Here is an 18,687-nt window from a genome sequence, read left to right on the forward strand (position 1 = left end):
TGGATGGGAGGTGGGATCAAACACTTTAATGTCATTCTGTTGAGTATTTAATTTTTCTAAGATATGTAAAAAAAAGTGGCCTTACTATCCTGCATTTGCACATATGTTGCCAATATGATAAAAAAAAATAATATGTCATTGGAATAACAGTAGTAGAAGTAGCAGGCCATTTATAAGGATTAAAATTGAAGTAATTTCAAACATCATTCCAGGAATTTCTAAATCAGTGTTTTCCAAAGTGAGTAATAACAGATGGGGAGAGGGAATAGTACCTTTAGGAACAGTTGGGGGTTGCTTTCAATTTGTTCACTTAAAGAAGGTAGACAATGACTTTCTTTCTGAAAAGGGGTGTTTGAAAAAAAAAAAGAAAAGGGGTGTTTGGTCAGATTAGTTTGGGACCTTCTTTACATGTTTGTTGAAAGATGAACGCAGAACTAAAAGCTTCTAGACCTGATACATTTGTAGGTTCATGCATGCACATTTTATGTACATTTGTTCCTGGAACATTCTTTCCTCACCGTGGAAGTTAATACTAGATGCCTAAATGCTGTTTAGAAGTAAAGTAATTTATAATAGTGAGGATGTCTATACAATTGAATAACCATTGCATTTATAAGATTTCTGTTTATTCAGAATTTTTTTTTTTTTTTTTTTTGGTTTTTGGGTCACACCCGGCAGTGCTCAGGGGTTACTCCTGGCTATATACTCAGAAATTGTTCCTGGCAGGCTCGGGTGACCATATGGGATGCCAGGATTCAAACTACCATCCTTCTGCATGCAAGGCAAACACCTTACCTCCATGCTATCTCTCCAGCCCCTTATTCAAAATTTTTACCAATTCCTTTATCAATGAAAATGACAACTTACATATTTTTAAGAAAGTTCTTATTTATTGTTTATTGTCAATGGAAATGTCTGTGTGATTTTAATTTTCAGTTGTAAATATTAAGATGTCAATTGCCTCCTAAATTGTATGTAGAAACTCTTCTGAAAAAGTTTGTTTACTAAAGGAATAGAAAAACCCCAACATTTGTGAGAGGCAAACAGAAAAATTTGTTATCAGGAATGTTCAGATTTAAATCTTTTCACTGAAGTTGACTTAGTGTCATTAACGGTGAGTTTCAAGTCTTGTTTCTTTTATTATGATGTCTTTTAGGAATCATTGCTTTCTGGAATTCGTTCACGTTCTTATTCCTGTTCGTCACCTAAAATCTCTCAAGGCAAATCTCGGTTGGTGCGTGATTTCACAGTGTGTAACTCAAGTGAAGGTAAGTAAGCCTTCATCATCTGACCTTAAAAGAATTTTATTCTAGGCCAGATTTTCATGGCTAAACCTCCATAAAATGTGTAAGAACTGTAGGAGAGATTTCACTTTTACTTGTGATTTTCTTAAGCAAAATCCTTTTTTATTAGAATCATTCACAGCACAGCTTTGATTTTGATCAAATGGTAAGTATGTACAGTTGCCTTATTATTTAAATAATATCCTCAAGGATAGTGTAAGAATTTTTTCTAGGTTCATTATGTGAGAACCTTAGTGGAATTTATTTAATTGAAAATTACTTTTGCCCTTTATGTAACTTGCTGACATACTCTATCATCAAAACCAAAGCGTTGCAAAAATAGATTTCCTATCTTTTAATAATGCTCTTCAGTGCATTGAATAGCAGAATGTTTGAAACATAGTACACATATTTGCATATTTTTATGATACGATATAGAATCAGAATATGAGTTTATATGGCAAGATTTTAATTGAAATACAGTAATACCCATATTCAGAAGTATAAGTAATAAACGTATACAGTTTGATGAATTTTTAAAAGTAAATTTAAGATCAATTAATAAAACAACTATGACCAAAATTATCTTATTAGGCTCTATTATCTAATGCTGCCATTTTCAACTTTATTTTGAAATGAAATAATTTAATGTAGTCTGCACTTAATATATAATAATTATATTGAAAGAAAAAGTAAAAATAATTGTATTGAAAATATATTTGAAAAGAATCATAGTAATTTAATAGCATTCTGATAAATTTTTGTCAATGTGTTGTTAGCTGATATGTTTTTGTTTATTATCCTTAAGAATTTTTAAAAGATTTATAAGTCAAGATAAGTACTTAAGTAGTTTCCGTTTATCAGTTTACATCATTTAATGTGGGATTTATTTTTTGTTTTTCTATTTTCTTTTTTCCTTAATCTTTAATATTATTGTTTTGTTCATGCATATGAATGTGTGTGTGTATGTGTGTGTGTGTGAGAATGTGTGTGTGTGCTGAGTGGAACAATGTCAAAAACTTGGAACTGCCATTGTAAAACAGTGACTTGTGTGTAGATTTTCAATAAACAGTGGTGAATGAAAGCAAGATTGATCATACTTGTCAGTTTTAATATTAAGAATGAGAATATAGAAAAGAGATAAAGAATTCAACTGCCTTAAGAGGACAGGAAAAAAGAAAGTGGATTGAATTGGTCCTGAATTTTTCTTCTTATTATTCCTGTTTCTGAGCTTTCAAAGTCTCCCTAAATGTACTTAGTGTTGGGATTCCTTTTAAAATTTGACACTTCTTTAATGATAAGATAATTTAACATTTAAATTAACTTTACACTGTAAATGTTTGGAGAGCACATTTGAATTTTCTGTACAGTATGGAAATGGTGCTTTTATAGCCATAATATCTCATTTTTATAGTTAGATTTCTGAGGGCCAAGAGATAGTGTGGTATTAGAACATATGCTATTTCTGAGTACATATGTTTCATCCCTGGACACCAGGTGATCCTTTGAACATCATTGTGGTGCCACTTTAGGGGTCCCACATCATCCCTCCAGCACTTCCCAAAATCTCCTGACTGGCCCAGGTTATTCCTTGGCATCAATCACACAGCTTAAGCAGTACTGTATTTTAAGACCTTACAATGAACTCCTGATCACTAGAACACATGACAAAACAAAACAAAATAAATACCTTTGTATTTTAAATATATACTTAAAGGTTAGATTATTTATTGAAATAATGTTTCCTGAAGATAAAAATTAAAAATATACTATTTATGTTGAGGTTATACTCTAACTATATTAAGATTTCAATGAGTCTGCATTGCCACAAGTATTTGACTTAATACATTTAAGTCAGTCAAAACTACAGAGTTATTAAGCATCAGTTTACTCTTTATGCCTGAGTAATATTAAAGTGATTTGGGCACTTGCCTTGCTTGCAGCTGACTCAGCTTCAACCCCATTATTCCATATGGTTCCTAAGCACCTCCAGGCTGCTAAGTGCAGCCAGAGTGACCCCTGAGTACCTGCCATATGTGGCCCAAAAACAAAACAAAAGAATCATTTTAGTTTTTAGGGAAAAGGATTCATTTGTTTATGAATTCAAAGCACAGCTATGAAGGTTTGACTAGAAAGATATATTTGTTATCTGCTTACTCAGAGGCATATTGGCATTTGTATTATTATAAACCCTCTGTAATAACTTCGAAATAGTCTGAAATTTTTCTGTTTGAACAGAGCAGGACTTCATTTGCCCCAGCATAGAATTCCTATGTAGGAACTGAAATACCCATTCAAAGATGAGATAGACTTATTTATTCTTATTTGGGGTATTCTCTTAATTCATTTTACTTCTAAAGAGTTGTTACCATTTTCCATGCATTATTTTCCCTTTGGTGCCTTGAGTACAAATGAGACTTGTGGGCATAAAACAACATCCAATCCTGTATTCTCTTTGTACTTTCTGAGTTTAATGGAAAGGAACATTGTCAATATTGAAATGATTTTACAGCATCATTAAGATGGACAAGAGATTAATACATTTTACAAATTTGAGGAGTGATGTGAATGTGCTTCTTAATATTATTCAGCCCTTATGGATGAAACCCTATTGGACTTTGTCCTGTTGGCTGAATCTGGTTCTATCTATCACGTTAATACCTTATTAAGGAGATGTGATCTAGTCTTTTAGCAACTCCTTGGAGCAGAATTAGGAGAGTGATGTCTGCCCACAACTGACCATGGCTAACATTTTATAATGTCATTACAACTAAGGTTTCAACTTTTTTAAAGTAGATTTTTTTCCTATTAACTACATGATTGTATTATGGTCATTTTTATTACTTTTTCAAGGGCTTTCTTTTGTGTATAAATGTGGCTAATCTCCCTGTACAACCTAGTATTGTCTCTAAAACTCTTCTGAATTGTAATGGTAAAGGATTTTCCCTGCTCCTTAGATGGTGCATTCCACAGTGGCTGTTCCCTCCTTCAAACTCTCTCACTGTCTAAATCAGTGTCTCTGCTCCATTCCCGTAGTAAGTACTCAGCTCCAAAAGCTAGATGATGCTAAGCTGCTTGCATGAGCCATCCCCTTTGATGCCTGGGGTTAGAGGTTCTCCCTCCTCCTAAGCCATAGGCACATCTGTTAACTGGCTGCTAGGATTGTATAAAGGCATTGCAGCTAAATCGAGATGGGCTCTTTCTTAAGCTGGCTGTCAACACTTCTCTTTTGAGCTTTGCGCAAAAGCAGCTAAAATACTTTTTAGTTCTGTAAATTGGAGAATTAGTGTTAGGCATAAAGAATAAAGCTCTGGTGAAAAATAGCCAAAAATGTTGGGCTAATTTTCTGCAATTCTAGAAAGTGTTTGCTGCCCCTTGCTGATGCTAACTTGATTCATAAAGTTAGTAAATGTTGCCTCATTGGCCTCCTCTTCATTCTCTCCAGACTTGAAAAATGATAATAAAGATTCCCAGAGCAATCCTCTACTTATACAAATAACATGTTTTTTCATTATTTTCTAATGAGTGGTATGCACAATGATAAAATGTGATTAGAGTGTGCATTTTAGACTAACAGATGATTACTTGTTTGCTGTCTTAGTTTTTATTTTATTGTTCTGTATCTTGCAGAGCAAAGAGCTTACAGCTTACCAGAGCCACCAGGAGAAAAAAGGTACTATAACTATTTTCCTTATTATGTTTGATTTATTATGGAAATTAATTTATTATGAAGTGTTTAATTTATTATGGAAATGTTTGTACATTATTTTACAGTATTAAAGTTTTTTCTGGGTCACATCCAGTGGAGCTCAAGGCTACAACTGGAGCTGGAAATGGAATTCCATTCAGCCTTGTGTGCAAAGCAATGATTCCCAAAGACAAAGAGCCCTTGATCTCTCTTGCCCAATATACATTATTTTTATGTCTGTTCAGTGATTTGTGAGGGGGCTCCAGATACTAAACTTGCTGAAATCTTTCACTCCCTGTGCTGCATTATTCTAAATCAGCCAACTCTCTTTTTTTAGTCTCCACAGATAGGCAGATCTGGAGATAGGGTGCTTGGGTGTATGTATTTTCCAAGCTAAACACCTCCAATGGACAGATCAGAGTACTAGGCATGAGCAATATTGACAGCAACCTCATTAAGTTCATGACAAGAGGACTTGTGACCGGTCACATGTCTCTAGGCTAGGTTATAGGAGGAGCTGAATCTGGCTGTTCTTTGTTTTTCTAGAGTGTTGCTTAGAAGTGTTACCTTTGAAAACAAGGGGGAAAAGGAGATGAAAGGTACTTGGAGTCAGTTCTCTGGATGATTTGCAAATTGAAAACTGTGTGTGTGTGTGTGTGTGTGTGTGTGTGTATTTATGTTTATGTGCTTGCGCTCACCCTCGCAGGTGCCACATCCATCAGTGCTAAGGGTTTATTCCTGGCTCTGTGCTTAGAGATCATTCCTGGTAGGCTGAGGGATCATCCGGGATGTCGGAAATCAAACAAAAGCATGCCCTTCTCTCTTTGCTATTGCTCTAGCCCCAGAAATTGAAAGTTTTAAGTTTAAACTCTTTTCCATAGAAGGTAAATTAGTGTTGGGTTGAAAATTGGGAAGAATTAGAAAACTAGACTGTTGAGTTCTGTTGTCTCCAATAACTAACTACTGGTAAGTCACACTTGAGATAGCCTTGGGGTTATGTGCCAAACAAGTCTTAGAAATGCCATAAATGTTTGGCATTAAGGGATTATATGAAAAGAAAAAATGATTTTAATTTTGCAAAACCGCGAAACCATTTATTATGTAAAGAAGCAAGCACAGCTTTGTTTTCAATCTTTAAATATCCAAATGAAAAATACTTCGTTCTGTTTGTTTCTACTTTGTGAGGCCTGAATAGAAACTTGCAGATAATAGAGGGAGACTATGGATGTCCTTGGGAATATATTGGTGGTAAAGATGATGTGACAATGATGACAGCTTTAGCAGGAACAGCAATAAATGGACCATTGCTTGATATCTATATGCATCTTGCATGGTTTTAATTAGATTATATTATTATCCGATTTAAACATTTTGGTAATTCTGAAACATGATCCCTGGTCACTGTTTGAATCAATAATTCTTGTTTCTTTATAACACTTGGAGTAATAATCGATTGATTATAAAAATTAAAAATGACGGGGCCGGGCGGTGGCGCTCGAGGTAAGGTGCCTGCCTTACCTGCGCTAGCCTAGGAGACGGACCGCGGTTCGATCCCCCGGCGTCCCATATGGTCCCCCAAGCCAGGAGCGACTTCTGAGCGCATAGTCAGGAGTAACCCCTGAGCGTCACCGGGTGTGGCCCAAAAACCAAAAAAAAAAAAAAAAAAAAAAATTAAAAATGACAAATATTTTTCATCAGGAAGGAATTTCAGACCAGCAGAGCCAATGTCATAATTAATTAACTATTATCTTATAAAATACTTAATTTGAGTGGAAAGTATATATCTTATTTCCTGACATTCTTTTGTTGTTATTATTGTTTTTTGTTTGTTTGTTTGTTTATTTGGAGGCCACAATTGGCTTACTCAGGTTTTGTTCCTTGCTCTATACTCAGGGATCACTCCTGGTTGTAGTTTGGATTCATTTAGGTTGCCAGGGATCAAATCTGGGTAGGACACATGTAAAGAAAGTACCTTAACTTCTGTGCTATCTATCTGACCCATATTTACATATTATGTAGCTTCTCTTGCTTTACATCCTAGTGGAAAAAAAATCTCTGGTCATACCAAATGCACTATACATAATTACTGGTGGACTAGCCTTTTTGGAATTCTCTTAAGTAGTTCAATGGTTTTCAACCTTTTTATTCTGGTTAAAAAAACCATTTCATAGACCACAGAGGTAAAATATTTACTAATTAGAATATTTACACATTGATATTTATAATAGTACCTCTACATGATCCAGGTGTGTCTCATGTTCATAGACAACAACTTTTTCAATGATCTGTAGAAAATTTATATAAACTAGTACCTATTTTTGTACAAGTGATTGAATACCACTATGTTTTTTTTTGTTTGTTTGTTTTTGTTTGTTTTTGGTTTTTGGGCCACACTCGGTGGTGCTCAGGGGTTACTCCTGGCTGTCTGCTCAGAAATAGCTCCTGGCAGGCACGGGGGACCATATGGGACACCGAGATTCGAACCAATCACCTTTGGTCCTGGATGGGCTGCTTGCAAGGCAAATGCCGCTGTGCTATCTCTCTGGGCCCACCACTATGTTTTAAATAAATTTTTAATTGAATAACCATGGATACACAGTTACAAGGTTAAATATGCAACCAGATAAAGGGATGGGATAGTGTTCATGCCCAAACTTGGAGACTTATGTCTGCATTAACAGATATTATATCCATCCCAATTGTTTGAAGATTATATATAAAATGATTCTGTTATTTTATTACCACCACCTATCTTCCATCTATTACATCTATCACCCAAAAAGGTGGGGTAGGTGGACAGACATTTGAGTGTTAAAAGAATTTTCAATGCGTTAATTTTCAACTTGGATAGTGATAACTCTTCTGTCACATGGATGTCCAGTTCCTAAGGAAAAAATGGCTATAGGTATGGTAGGTTAAAGTTCTAGATAGTAAGTATTCATTTGTTTGCCTGTTATAAAAGCAATAGTAAGAGAGTCCCCAAAGAGTGGGATTTTTGCAACTTTATTGTGGGTGATTTTCTATTGGTAATGGAGATTCTTGTTTGGGGTGTTATACAGAGCATTACTCCTTCTTTTCATCTTAAGTGAAGTGAAAAGTGAAAAGTTGTTGGGGGTGGAGTGATATAGTACAGTGAGTAGGCACTTGCCTTTCATGCAACTCACCTGAGTCCATTTGATGCCTGGCATTCATAAGGTCCTCCAAGCACCTTGAGGAATAATTCCTGAGTGCAGAGCTAGTAGTAAGCCCTAAGTATTGCCCTGTGTGACCCCAAAATGAAACAAAGTAAAACAAAAAGTGAAAAGTTATTTAAGTTTTGTTACAAATATTTAAATTTTGTTCTAAAATCAGTTGGGTGTTTTTTTTTTCTTTCTCAGTTCTTCTCTAAAGCATCTCATTGTTATTAGGTGAACATCACATAGTTAGATTTGAAACCCAGAATCTAACAACTGTCTGTATTTCCCTCAGAAGTTTCACATGGTTCCTATTCTTTGTTGCGACAATGAATTCTGCTGGAAATCTTTCTACTGGTGGAATGGATGGATGGCTGTTCTGAATATTTTTTAAATGTAGTGTTTAAGTATCTTGTGTTTAATTTACCTCTTGAGTCTTAGCAGCTTTTGAACTTAAGGTTAAGTTTTAAGCTTTTAAGAATTTTTGTGGGTGGAAAGACAATGTATGGTAAACAGCAGTACATTTATTTGTTTTATTCCATGCTGAAATGTTCTTAGTAGAGTTTTATAAAGCATGGGAATTTCATATTACAAATGAGTAAACAAGAAAAGATCCTTTGAGGAGTTTAGTTATATGAGGTTATATTTTGGGAATGAAGGGAGAGGACTTCCTGGCTGCAGAATCTACTTTGACTCCACCATATCTCCTTCTGAAATGAAGACCATCTCATCTTTCAGCTCTTTTCTCATACTGACTCATAGAATCATAAAAAGGTGTCCCAGAGAACATTCTTCTGCATTTCTCAAGTGGGTTCCCCACCCCATTCTAAAAATGAGCATAAATTATAGTATTCAATGAGTTGTACACATTAAGAGGCTCATGGTCCAAGAAGTATTGCTACTTACCGTTTTATATTAACTAGTCAGTTAACCAAAGCAAAAATAACAGGGGTTGTTGTGGAAGTAGAAAGAAAATTAAAGACTGTGAATTCCATTTTGTTGCTCTGTGTAGTTTTATATTTATTCTTTTTGCCCATTGTGTAGAGTAGGTTTTTTTTTAAGTGATTTCTAAAACTGTTTTAGTCCTATGAAAAGACTGATGAGGAAAGACTTGAATTGGGAGATGTCCATTCAGGAAAGACTGTGTCTATAGAGTTAAGTGGTTTGTTATAATACTTAAGTTTTATTAATATGCTTAAGTCCTAATATGCTTAAATCCTACTTAAAATTTTAATACCTGCCACTCTGAAGTAATACTAGAAATCTAAGCCTTTCAGAGAAAGCTTCAGGGGAAATAAAATTCAAAGGCTATGGTTCATTATTTTTTCTAAAGAAAGATTATATGGATTACAGAAAATTAAATGATATTCAGTGTGTTATGGATTTGGTCTTGGTACCCTTGTCTCTTTTGGGGGGTTTATTCCCAGCCTTCTCTCCTTTACAACCTAGAGAGTTCATTCAAAGTCCCATATAGCCTCAAGAGGTGAGGCAGAGCTTCTCAGGCTGTGTTGAGGAAAAGATGTGTCTGCTGAATATTATTTCTATCTTCCATAAATAAAACCCAGCATTACATTGCTGATTATTTGGCTTCTCTTTACCCTAAGAAATTTTTGCTAGTATTTCTGCTAGTATAGTGAGTATAGTGAACAGGAAGTTGAGTGTTTTAAAAGTAAATCTATAAATTTAAGAGTTCCTTTATGGGCCAAAGGTAATCTAACGGGAACTGATCTACACAATTGAGTTGGCAGACTAAAAGGAAGGGGATCTTTTGAGGAGAAAGATGGGTCCACTGGCAAGAAGTATGCTGTGGAATTATGTGCATGAGAAACCATCATTATCAGTACTGTAAGCCACAGGACCTCAACCAATTTTTTTTTAAATTATTTTTATTTCCTCCAGTGTTTTATTAGCATTTTTGGAGGGCTTCCTCAGCAATGCTTAGGGTCTGGGGTCCTCTATTTTGATTTTTGGATCACACCTGGGTTTAATACTGGCTCTGAACTAAGGAGTCACTTCAGTTGGTGCTCCTAAAACCATTTGGGGTGCCAGGGATTGTGGAGGCCTTCCTGGTGATACTTCTTGGCTTGTGAGATGGACCTGATGGCTAGGTAATCAGATTAGCGAGGCAGTGTTACTGGGTTGCTTCAGGGCCTTAATTTGGCAGGTCTGGAGATGAGAAGCAGGAAGCAGTGGTAGATATTGAACTTGGGGCCATACTCCAGTCCTTTAAACTATCTTTCCACCCCTACTATCAGCACTTCAAGGTAGAGGCACTTTACAATAGTACTCAGGAGTCTCAGAGAGCTATCCACTAGTGATTCTTGGTCAGTTGGGCTAGCCATTCAGTATGAGAGCCAGAGGAGGAGTTTGGGCTCTATGGTACCAAGGATTACCTGGACCACCATTAGTGGTATTGTTGGGGGTATCTCAAGGACTGCTCCCAGTGATGTTCAGGGGACTATGTGATGCCAGCAAACTAGAGTCCGCTTTTCACAAGAAATGTGCCTTAACCCCTGTTCTATCTTTGTTTACTACTATAAGCTTTTTTAAGTGCACAAAAAAGTTGACTGTTTGAAGACTGGAGTGATAGCACAGCAGTTAGGGCATTTACCTTACATGTAGCTGACCTGAACCTGATCCCCGGCATCCCATATGGTCCCTCAAGCCTGCTTGGAGCGAATTCTCAGTGCAGAGTGCCACCAGATATGGTCAAAAAACAAAAATAAAAGTTGAATGTTTGCACACCTATGAGAATGAATCTGTTGAATTCTCCTTAAGTACTATATTAATGATACATCATTTTTATAGAATTCAGGAAGAAGAATGGGATAAGTATATCATACCTGCCAAATCAGAATCTGAAAAATACAAAGTGAGCAGAACTTTCAGCTTCCTTATGAATAGAATGACCAGTCCTCGAAATAAATCTAAGGTAACTAAAGTGCCTATGCCAACTGCTCATAAAACATAGAAGACTCAGTTTCTTAGTAACTGCTTTAGTTTATACTTTCCTTTTTATAATTGTAATATAATCTTAGTTTTATACATGCATGTATGTAACTCTGTCTCTTATGAAAGTCAATAGGAATAGTAAGACTAGTGCTTCTGGGATATACCCTTCATGTTGCTGTTCTTACAGGTGTTCTTCAAGTGCAGCCCTTAATTTCTAATGGGAATTGTGGGAATTTTGTGTAATTTGTCAAAGTAGATCAGCAGCTCAGCGTTTCTCTTTTCTTTTTTCCCCCATGCCCTTCTCCTGTGGCTACATCTGAAGACAAAAAGCAAAGATGCCAAAGACAAAGAAAAACTGAGTCGACATCAGTTTGTTCCGGGAACATTCTCTGGAGTTCTCCAGTGTTTGGTTTGTGATAAGACACTCCTGGGAAAAGAGTCCCTTCAGTGTTCTCGTAAGTTGTGGGTCTTGTACTATCTCTGGCCTCTGCCTCCTCAGACAGTGAGGCCTCCAAGAAGAAGGCCGCTGCTAATCATAGTCAATAAAAACCTTCATTTCGGTTTTGCACAGATAATTGAACAAATTAAGCATTGACAATAATTTTCATCCAGGAGTGATGATGTCTCAGAAACTTAGACATGACACCTTACTGTTTCCTTGTTATTTTCTTTTTCTGTTTTGTTTTGGGCCACACTTAGTCCTCTTTAGGACTTATTCATGACTCTGTATTCAGGGATCACTCCTGGTGGTCCTCAGGGAACTGTATATGTATACATATATATATATGTATATATATAAGACTCAAACTGGGATTGTCCACCTGCAAAGCAAGCTCCGTAACTTTTCTACTATCTCTCGTATCTTCATATATAATTTCACTGTTTGTCTATCCAGACTCTTTTCACATGTGGCCTGTCCACCAGCTGAGCTCTTTTGTTACTTGTGCCATGTACAAATGTTCTTTGATGAGTGGCAACTCCAACTAGATGCTCATATAAAAATATGAAGTATTTTGATATCTCTCCTCACACACTTTACAACAATTTTTTCAGCAATTTTCTTAACTGTTTTCAAAACACACAGAAAAGCAGACACATTCAAATACACTCTATTTGGAAGCCAGCATGATCTTTTGAAATCATATCCTTGCTCTTTCCCCTCTGAAAGCTTGTCCTGAAAATGTTAGCTGCAGTGAGCTTGGTGAGGGTTAGGCCCCTCTTCTAAATCCTCTCTGGCTTCCTCTTCTGATCATAAATAAGACCACAGCCCTGATAATGACTTCAAAATCCCCATGATCTGTTCATCTTCTTCTCTCCCATTCATGGCCTTCACTGTGGCATCTGTACTTATTCCTCAGACATTCCAGGCTCTTCTGTAGGGCCTTCCCTGGTTCTCTCTTCTGCTTGCAGTGCTCATTCTTCATTTCTCAGAAAGTCCCTGGATCACTTCCTCTTTCTTTCAGGTGCTCAGATGCTGCCTTCCTCCGATCTTTCTGGCCACCAATGCTTGGCTTATTTCTTCCTCCATTTAATCTTGCTCTGCCCCTCAATTTTAATAGCCATGGATTTTTATCACTGTCTTCTTCAAAACAGGAATAGTATATAAATGGAATTCAAGACTGAATCACAATACTGCTTAGGTTTCTCAGAAGTATGGTTTTACACCTCCACAAACATCTATGACATACTCATAGAACCTCCCACAAAATTCTAGAACTATTCATGGTTTCCAAAGACCAACTCCTACACTTCATCTTTCCCTGATAACCACCTTCCATTGATAAAATTCAAACTGTTTTTGTTAGGTTTTATAGTTTGTTTGCTTTATTCATTATATCCTACCTAGAGGCTAACTGATCCAGTACTTTTCTTTCAATTTTATTTCACCTAGCATCATCAATCACCTCATGTTCTGTATGTTGTTTTAAAAAATGAGATTTCAACTTTCATCTCAGTAGAACAGAATATAAATTTTTAAGGGCTTAATTTCTGTTTGTTCCTTTTGTTCTCTGTGAGATCCATGGTGCATAGAATGATGTCTTGTGCTTGCTAAGGCTTCATGTATAATTTACAAAGTTAAAAAAGAATTCAGAGGAAAGAACTTCAGTTCTAGGCAGATAAACTTCATTTCATATATTTATTGCTAAGCCAGAATTAGGAAACATTTGGATGTGGCTTGGGAACCCAAAGGTAAAGAAAGGTAGCATGTAATGTTCTTATTACATATCCCTAGAAAGTAATTAAACTAAAAAAAAGTTCCTGTGATGCAAATAGCTTTGCTTATGGTGGTAGGGGCAGAGGCCTTCTCATCCATTTAGTGATGCCAGAATTTGCATGCCGTGTTTGCTTTCCTTGAAGAATGTGGTTCTTTCTTTTAAGGGCTTCAAGAAAGCATGAAACCATCCAATGGGCTTGAATTGGATAAACAGGATTTTAGAGCTTTGCTGTGGATAGTGGCATTCTACATGTGTGATTTGTGGCTGTAGCTCCAGCTGTGTTCTTGGGAGTTAGTTTTCTTCTGTTGTACACACCTAGTTTACCTTCATCCATGAATCTAGATCACCCCTCTAGCTAGGAGAGGACACTCATAGTTTTCATCCCAATCCCTGCTACTTTACCCTCTGCTCCCACTTACTTGAAGTTCTACTTTTGACTACTAAAAGTTGGTTTTCTAGTAGGGTTGGAGAACTTTTCCTCCTCTTTCAGACTCAGTAGCCACTGTTTTCTTTATTTAAAAATGTATTTAGTTGGGACTGGAGTGTTAGTGGGGCAGGCAGGGAACATGCCTTATAGATGACTATATGGGATGCTAGAGCACTGCGAGAAGTGGCTGAGTGCAAAACAGAAATGCAAAACCTCTGACCATTGCTAGGTAAGACCTAATGCCCCTCTCAACCCTCAAAACCCAGTAAAAATTAATTTATTTAGTCACCTCAAAGTTACTAATTATTGGGTTTCAGGCATATAGTATTTCAACACCAAAATTTCACTAGTGTTCATTTCCTTCCACCAATGCTGCCCCCAACCCTGCTTAATCCTCACCACTAGTTTGCTTCTACAAGAGACAATTTCTCCTTTTTTAATTTTTTCACTGTAGTTTACAGTACTGTTGTTATAGAGTACAGTACTGTTGCTGAGAGGGACAGTATCATATAAGACACTTTACCAACGTTTACATCTTTTCTTCTGATCAAGCACTTCCTTCTACCACTTGCTACCATTCATTGTTCTATCTCCCAGGTCCTCAAGTGGCATGTTTTCTACTGAAAACCAGTTCTCATATTTTTTGTTTCCATTGTCTTTGGATATTCATTATTCTACCATTATGTTTCTTTATATCCTGGCATCTGACATATCATTCTGTGTCAGTCTCTCTCCCTCTGACTAGCTTCACACAGCACGATCCTCTCCAAGTCTCTCCATGGAGTAGCAAATTGCATGACTCTCTTTATGGCTGACTAATATTCCATTGTGTATATGTACCATGGTTTCTTTATCCAGTCATCTATTTTGGACATTTGGATTGTTTCCAGATTTTGGCTATTGTGCTATTTCTGTTTTCATGTTGAGTGATGAATCCTTTAGGAAAAAAGCGTGATTCTCTTGTCCCTCTTTGCTTCTTCTCTATTAATGTCCATTATGTTCTTTTTATTTAATATTTTTATTTATTTAAACATCTTGATTACAAATATGATTGTAATTAGGTTTCAGTCATGTAAAGAACACCCCCCATCTTTAGTGCAACATTCCCACCACCAATGTCCCAAATCTCCCTCCATCCCACCCCCCCCACCTGTACTCTAGACAGGTTTTCCAGTTTCCTCATTGTCCTTTATGTTCTTACTCAGTGCATTTGTTCTTTACTCTTTCTAAGAATTATCTTACAACCCCTGTCATAAGGTTGTGCCTTTAGACCCATAATTCCCAAGTTCTTGTTTTGATTCCTCACTTTCTACTTATTTCTTAGGAACTGAGAGGGTTAAGCACAAAGCCCACTTAAGGCTTCCTTTAAGATGCTGTCAGAGATCCAGGTAGAAGCCCAAATAGTTCTCTACAGGCTAGCTCAGAGTGACTATTGTCAGAAGTTTTGTTGTCTTCCTTACCAAAGTAAATAAGATCAACCTCATCATGTATAGGCACAGGCTGGGCTTTACCACAACTGATGACAGAAACTCAGACCTCAGACCTGTGTCTCTTTGCTCTTCCCTTTTGCTTTGCCAATGCAGCTGCCCCTGATTTTAAAAGGCTAGAACAGAATTTTGAATCACTGTTTTTTCAAAAAGGTTATTAGAGTGATCTGTTTTCTAAAACCTTGTGTATCTAAATCTCTTAGATATCCAAATCCCTGAAGCCCAAATCCCTAAAACCAAAGATATATCTTTGCTTCTTTCACACAGGAAAAAAATTTAACTGGCTAAATTCTTAAGTCAAACTCCTAAAACTCAGCACCCTCAGTCCATGATATATGGGCATTTATGTTGCAGTAGCAAAGTATTGACCTCCACACTCCTGAAATATCTACTTTCTCTGTCTAATTGCACGAGGACTTAGACTTTTAAATCATTCACATTATGTCAAACTCTACATATAGACTAGATTTTATTTAGTTTTTGATGGTTGTAACTTCAATATTGCTTGAACTATTCTGTCTGTATTTTCCTTGGAGAAGTATGTTCCGTGTTGTCTGTCTGCTAGTGATGCTTTTCTTCATCCCCATTTTCCTGGATGTTCTTTCCATATTCATGTTAATACTGCCTGTACATCTTTGTCATGTCCATTGTTTGCACAGGATCCAATTATGATGAGCCTGATCCTTTCTTGCACCCCTGAGGGCCTCAAAGACCTCCACTCCATTCTCATCCTTTGTGCCTCTTTAAAGCATTATCATGACATCTTTAAATCATTGATGACTTTGGGTCTTATTTTACATCTATTTTGTGTCTCATGGAAAATACTCTTCAAATCTCTCAATTTTTCACCTCTGGATTTCAAATTCAGTGGCTTCCTCTTCTTGTATCACTTTATTTTCTGTGACATCCCTTTGTGTTTTCTTGCTGTGGGGTGAGAAGTGCACCCAGTTTTTCTGTTACCCTAACCTCTTGCAGGACACTCCCACAGAGGCACCTGGGTTTCATGCACTGGCTCCTAAGGTGTTAGCTTGATACTCCTACACATCTATTGAGAGGATAGAGGGGGAACAGTTATTGGGCTCAACTTCATGCCCATTCTTACTGGGCTTGGAGCAATTTTCTTGTATGTCCTCAAGGGTTGAGTGGGACCTTCTACTTCCACAGAAAGAATCTTTCTGATGAGCTTTCAAATGCTTAGCCTCAGACTGCTCCATCTACAAATAGTGCCTGAGGTTGGTGTGTGAAAAGGTGTTGGGTGGAGACTGGAGTAGGAGAACCCAAGAGGACAGCTTCTCTGTGAAGGCCACCTAAGTTTCTGAGCAAAATGGAGTCCTTTTTTGAAATCTCTAAGTGAGATGAATCCATAATAATGACACGTTGGTTGTGAGTTGTGAAGTGACGCTGAACCCATTGACTCTGGCCTCTTCTAGTTAGTAGAAATTTCTGTTTCACTGTAACATTTTTATAAAAAGAAATAGTACTACTACTATCTACTACTACTTATTCTTATTATTTTAACTGTAATCAATTTTCTGGCATGGGTGTGAGTAGTTGCCACCAGTTCTATTAGAATTCCTCCTTAGTATAATAATTAGGTCTCTCACACCACCCATGAACTGCACCACCCATGAGCTCATTTTTCTGAGACAAATAGTACCTTATATGGAAAGAAAGAAATGTGGCCAGCGAAAGTGAGCTATTGAAGGGCTTGTGCTGAGTGGAGGGGCTACCAGTGCTATAACTATGTCCTTCTTTGTGAGAGTTACAAGTATGTTTATGATCCCATGTTATCTTGCTAAATGGTTTGAGAATCACTTAAGTGAGACCAGCTCTGTCTCTTTCTTGGTTTCAGACTGTAACACAAATGTCCATAAGGCTTGTAAAGATGCTGCACCCCCGTGTACCAAGGTAATTTCTCACTTATTTATAAATATGGCACATGTGTATTGAGTTTTGCTCTTCATATTATTTTTTTCATTTTGTACTTTTTATTATTGTCTACTGATTTTTAAAGTGATCACTGTGATGATAAAATAATGCATGCTCTAAGTGTATAGTTATTCCTTTCAGTATACATGTTAGTGTAGAAGGGAGATACTGATCTAGTTATTGGCATGGAATGTATTAGGTGGTGATGATCAGGTTAAGCTTTCTACTGGAGCCTGCTTGATTTTACCAGTGTAAATCCTGAGCATAGAGTAGTAGTTTTCAAACATTTTCTTCCCATGGAGGTTGCTGGACCCTGCTACTAGAACACTGATCCAGTAGGTCTATGTGGGACTTGAGGATGTCTAAAACTCTTGGCCATCGTTGCTGGTACATAGGGTAAGCACATAGGATGAGACCCGATGAAACTGGAGGAGGCTCTGTGGCTAGAGATGAGTTTGAAGAGGAAAAATTTGTGTTGGCATTTATGTTGCCATGTCTAAAGTCATGGCCCAAATGTTGATGAGTGAGCATGAGTTTCTTCCAAAGGAAAACTTGGTGTCCCAACCTCTGGGTTTATTAAATGCACCCAGGTCAGCAGCACCAAATAGATAAATTCAGTGGTTAGATCTTGGTGTCCAAAGACAGAACTGGTCTGGAATAAAAGTAGGAGAAAGGCAGTGCTTGACAGCAGGGTCTTCTGACCTGGGCATGAGCCTGCAGGCTGAATCTCATCTCACTTCCACCTCCGGCTCTCCCCAAGGCTTTTCACAAAGCCTGAGATTCCTGGACCCACATGCGTGATGCACACCTTCATGACAACTGCCACATGGCACATTATTCTTAACATTCTACCTTGGTGCATTTAATATCTTTTTGCTTTGAATTCCTCTTTGTTTAAAATAAATACAATAACAACAAAAATGACAGGCTGAGAGTTCTGTTCTGTATAACTGTGAACTTGTCATCCAGCGATGCTTTGATCTTATTTTATGTGTTTCTAACATTCTTTACCAGAAATCCCAAGAGAAATATAACAAGAACAAACCACAGACCATCCTTGGAAGTAAGTGATGTGGAAAATGACAAGAGATTTTTATTGTTTTTTTCAATTTCATACATGCCACATATTTTTCCAATGTAAAGCAGACCCTCCTTTTGTTTTCTTTTTCACTTACCTAGTTATATGGCCATAATGTATATGTGGCATAACTTTTGTTCATGCAAAATAGATCAAGAATGGCATAAACTTCTCTGCCAGCCTCATATATGTATCTGATCTTTTACATCAGGGGACAGCTATTGGGATGAGGAATTAGGAGATTGCCTCAATTCTAAAATCCTAGCTAGTGTAATGTGCTTGATTGATTTAATAACCTTTGTAAGATAACAGGCTACATTAAATTCACACATTTCATATTTTCCTAACAGGACCACATATTTATTCATATACATAAGCTCCTCATACTTATAAGAATCACCATAGTTAGAAAAAAACATTTTCATGTGTACAATCTACCAATTCTTATCAGTTC

The 18,687-nt window shown here is 36.9% G+C and overlaps 1 protein-coding gene across 1 annotated transcript in view; it reads left to right on the forward strand.

Moving 5' to 3' along the window:
• ARHGEF28 (Rho guanine nucleotide exchange factor 28) overlaps positions 1–18,687 on the forward strand; it is a 291,674-nt gene that overhangs the window by 187,568 nt on the left and 85,419 nt on the right. Inside the window, exons 12-17 of the mRNA XM_049768833.1 lie at positions 1,157–1,268; positions 4,914–4,956; positions 10,953–11,076; positions 11,419–11,551; positions 17,079–17,134; positions 18,170–18,218. Of these exons, the coding sequence (XP_049624790.1) occupies positions 1,157–1,268; positions 4,914–4,956; positions 10,953–11,076; positions 11,419–11,551; positions 17,079–17,134; positions 18,170–18,218 (517 nt within the window). The remainder of the gene's footprint in view (positions 1–1,156; positions 1,269–4,913; positions 4,957–10,952; positions 11,077–11,418; positions 11,552–17,078; positions 17,135–18,169; positions 18,219–18,687) is intronic.

This window comes from Suncus etruscus, chromosome 2 (genome assembly GCF_024139225.1).
Source record: "Suncus etruscus isolate mSunEtr1 chromosome 2, mSunEtr1.pri.cur, whole genome shotgun sequence".
Lineage (NCBI taxonomy): Eukaryota > Metazoa > Chordata > Mammalia > Eulipotyphla > Soricidae > Suncus > Suncus etruscus.